This window comes from Chaetomium globosum, genomic scaffold, assembly GCF_000143365.1.
Source record: "Chaetomium globosum CBS 148.51 scaffold_5 genomic scaffold, whole genome shotgun sequence".
In the NCBI taxonomy this organism is placed as follows: domain Eukaryota; kingdom Fungi; phylum Ascomycota; class Sordariomycetes; order Sordariales; family Chaetomiaceae; genus Chaetomium; species Chaetomium globosum.
The window spans coordinates 1,870,095-1,873,517 of NT_165980.1; the positions used below are offsets into that span (position 1 = coordinate 1,870,095).

At 57.9% G+C, this 3,423-nt stretch overlaps 2 protein-coding genes across 2 annotated transcripts in view; one reads left to right on the forward strand and one right to left on the reverse strand.

The window, feature by feature from the left end:
• The window catches only part of CHGG_07424 (uncharacterized protein), a gene marked incomplete at both ends in the record, with an annotated part of 1,356 nt that extends 862 nt beyond the window's left edge, over window positions 1-494 (reverse strand). The window contains 2 exons of the mRNA XM_001225079.1: window positions 17-145; window positions 251-494. Coding sequence (XP_001225080.1) covers window positions 17-145; window positions 251-494 — 373 coding nt within the window. The remainder of the gene's footprint in view (window positions 1-16; window positions 146-250) is intronic.
• A 1,559-nt stretch (window positions 495-2,053) lies between these two features.
• The window catches only part of CHGG_07425 (uncharacterized protein), a gene marked incomplete at both ends in the record, with an annotated part of 2,029 nt that continues 659 nt past the window's right edge, over window positions 2,054-3,423 (forward strand). Inside the window, 4 exons of the mRNA XM_001225080.1 lie at window positions 2,054-2,210; window positions 2,269-2,344; window positions 2,531-2,772; window positions 2,901-3,364. Coding sequence (XP_001225081.1) covers window positions 2,054-2,210; window positions 2,269-2,344; window positions 2,531-2,772; window positions 2,901-3,364 — 939 coding nt within the window. The remainder of the gene's footprint in view (window positions 2,211-2,268; window positions 2,345-2,530; window positions 2,773-2,900; window positions 3,365-3,423) is intronic.

A 3,423-nucleotide genomic window follows, 5' to 3' on the forward strand; every position in this document is an offset into this window, starting at 1 on the left:
GACGTCCCCCACCCACCTCCATCCTCATCCTCCTCCTCCTCCCCTACTCCAAGCCCAAGCCCACTCTCCTCCCCAACTTCCTCCTCCCACTCCTCCCCACCTCTCCCCCCCGCAGCAGCAGCAGCAGAAGCAGAAGCAGACCCAGCTGTAAAACGCCTCCCAGTAGACCGGCAGATCTAATATCATCGCCACTGCCTTCGAATTCACCCCCTCCCCAACCCCCACAACCCCAACCACAACCCGCACCAACCCCCCCCATCCCCACCCCCATACGAGCGCTTGAACTCGACCTCCTCCGAGCACTCAACACCAAACCCAAACGACACGGCCGCCGAGAAAAATAGCGGGACCAGCCCCAGGGCGGGGACGATGTCGCGGGAGAGGGCGCCGTGTGTGACACAGAGCGGGAGGGCGGGGACAAAGGCGAGGAGGGCGGTGGTGCGGAGATGCGGGGCGGGGAGGGTTGTTGGTGATGGGGTTGCTGTGGTGGTCATGGTGGTGGTGGTGAGGGGGGGGTTGTGCGGGTTGTGGTTGGGGTTGTGCGGGTTGGGGAGCGGGTTGGTGGATGCCATTGTTGTTGGTGTTGGTGTTGTTGGGTCCGTTGAGGGGTGGCCCGGGTGTTGGGAGTATGGAGGTTATCGTGGTGGGGGATGGGTTGCGGTGTTGGGGATGGCTTGGCGCGTGGGTGGGTGAAATGGCGGTGGGACGCGACACACACAAGGCAAAGGACGGTTGAAGGATGGTTTGGGATGAGTTGGGCGTTGGAAATGGGATGGGCTGATGCTGGTTGCCTCGCCCGATGCCTGCGCGTTCAGCAACCTGGGATGAGGTCCCAGCGAGGTGCCACGGTGCCGGAGGGGAAGAAGACTGAAACGCGGAGGGGCTTATTCTGGGTTGTTTGGGATGGTGGGGTTCCCTCTGACACTTGGCCAATGAAAAAAATGAGCGAGCAGCGAGTCAGTCACGTGGATATCACGCGCAGGCGTCGGGGGTTGTCGAGTCAAATCTCACCAACCCGACCCTAACTAATCCATAAATGTGAGTGAGCCGCGGGAGTGAGGAAGCCATCGAGGCGAGAGCGCGCCGACTTCTTCGCTTGACTCGGCGGCCCGCTAGTTAAAGGGAGGGCACCCACTTTTCTCGGATCCCGGTCTTGATGTGATGCGCTAACGAACGAATTCAGCAGGGTATTTCGTCAAAAAAGAGTGGGGGGGACGGGCTGGATGATTACCCCAAATTCGTCGCCAATGGGAGGATAATGGATTACATCAATCCAGAGAATGGTGGGGACATCTGTTACATTAGTAAGTGATTGCGAAGAAGCGCTCGTGGTCGGGATCATCGGTGAGATGGCCTCAAATCGTCTTCGATGTGTTATTGTGTGGTGAGTTGTCACTTGTCTGAATCGAAACCGACAGAAATGCTCGAACCGGGGCAATGTGCGGTGTCACGATGTCTCACTGCAACCTTGGCAACCCTGGCTTGTCGAAATAAATTATGGAGACGGCTCCAAGTGCGTTGGGTTTTGGACTGATCCGGATATCTTATGGACATCGCCGTAACCGTATGCGGACTGGGGTCACTGGGCACGAACCGGCGCCGGTACTTTTGCTCCTGTTGGCGCGGGGATGTCATGGAGGGAGTCGATATGAACATGTCACGTCTCATGTGCCTGGCCTGATTGGCTCCCCAACGCCGAGCCGCCTGCAGGATAGGTCGTTCGCGGACTGTCGCCTGCGTGAAGGGTGTGACCCCCTGCGACCGGCCAACAACCGAAAACTCGAGACAAGGAATAATTGAGTAATTGACTATTCCGGAGACGGGCAGCACAGCCATTGCTTCCCCGCTTCGCTTCAAATACTCCCTGGTGACATCTTTGGCGCTTGAGCCTCGTTCCTGGGCTCTCACCCGAGTCACTTTGCAGAGTCGCAGTGTCGCATCAAGGCCTTATGACGGTCTACCACCGAGATACGGCACTGGGTGACATCAACAAACACCAACTGTGAACTAACCCACAGAGAACTCACACGTTCACTGCGGCCCACTGGCAAAGATGAGCGACCACCTTTTAGTCCTCATCCCGGGGCAGATACTCACCGCAAGTGGGTTCACCAAATACCTGCTGGCGACTCTGGGAGCCCTTTTTGCCTACCTCCTAGCCTCCTATCTCGCTTCTCCGTTGAGGCAATATCCGGGCCCATTCCTGGCTAGTAAGTAACTCCAAGCCCCCAAACTCAGAGACCCCATGATCTGACTGATGGTGCCTAGAATTTACCAATCTATGGCGAACGTACCACATCGCCCAAGGCAGCTTCCACCACGTCCTGGTCCGTCTTCATGAGAAGTACGGGCCAGTTGTACGCATCGGACCAAACGTCCTCGATGTGGACGACCCCTCGCTGATTAAAACCGTTTTCAGCACTAAGGGGGCTTGGAAAAAGGTTCCACGCCCATCCCTTATCACCACACGTACCGTTATGTAGCTCCTTTGCTGACAAAACATCATTGATAACAAGACCACCTACTACAGCTCCGGCAGCTCCCTCATCGACGGCAACATTGTGCACACCCTCTTTAGCCAGGACGACGAGGAGAAGCACGCGGCCGAGAAAAAGCCCATCGCCAAGTACTACTCGCCCGCCAGTGTCGCCACGCTGGAACCCCTCATAGACGAGACAATCGCGCAGCTCTGTAGCGAGCTAGACAAGAGATTCGCTGCCACTTGCGGTGCTACCGGAAAGGCCTTTGACCTGGGAAAATGGATTTTGTACTGTTAGTAGGCCTTTTTCATTTTTCTCCTCCCCCTGAGTAACCCCCTATCACATGGAAAAAAAAGGCACAAACCCGAAGATATCTAACGAGTCCTGCCGCGCTCCCATCAGATACCTGGGACGTCGTAGGTTCTGTAACCTTCTCCCAGCCCCTCGGCTATCTCTCCGCCGGCGCCGACTTTGACGGCACACTCCGCGCGGCCGAGAAGATCCAGGACTACTTCGCATGGGTGGGATGCGTGCCCTTCCTCGACCGCGTGCTAGAAAAGAACCGCATCGTACAGATGTTCAAGCGCCCCGGAGAGATGAACGCTCTCGCGGGCAGCTGCGTAGGCCGGCTCATCGCGCGGTACCAGGGCGCCGACGCATCCCAAGAATCCAAATCGCAAGACGACGACGAGAAGAAGAAAACCCCCACCCCGACCCAACCCCAGCCCGACTACCTCGACCGCTTCATCGAAGCCAAGTCCGCCAACCCCACCATCACCGACGGCCAGATCGTCGGCTGGCTCATGATCAACATGCTCGCCGGCGCCGACACCACCGCCATCTCCATCCGCTCCGCCATCCACCTCTCCCTGCGCACCCCAGGAGTCTGGGCCCGCATCCGCAACGAACTCCTCTCCTCCAGCCTACACCCCTCCCCAACCCA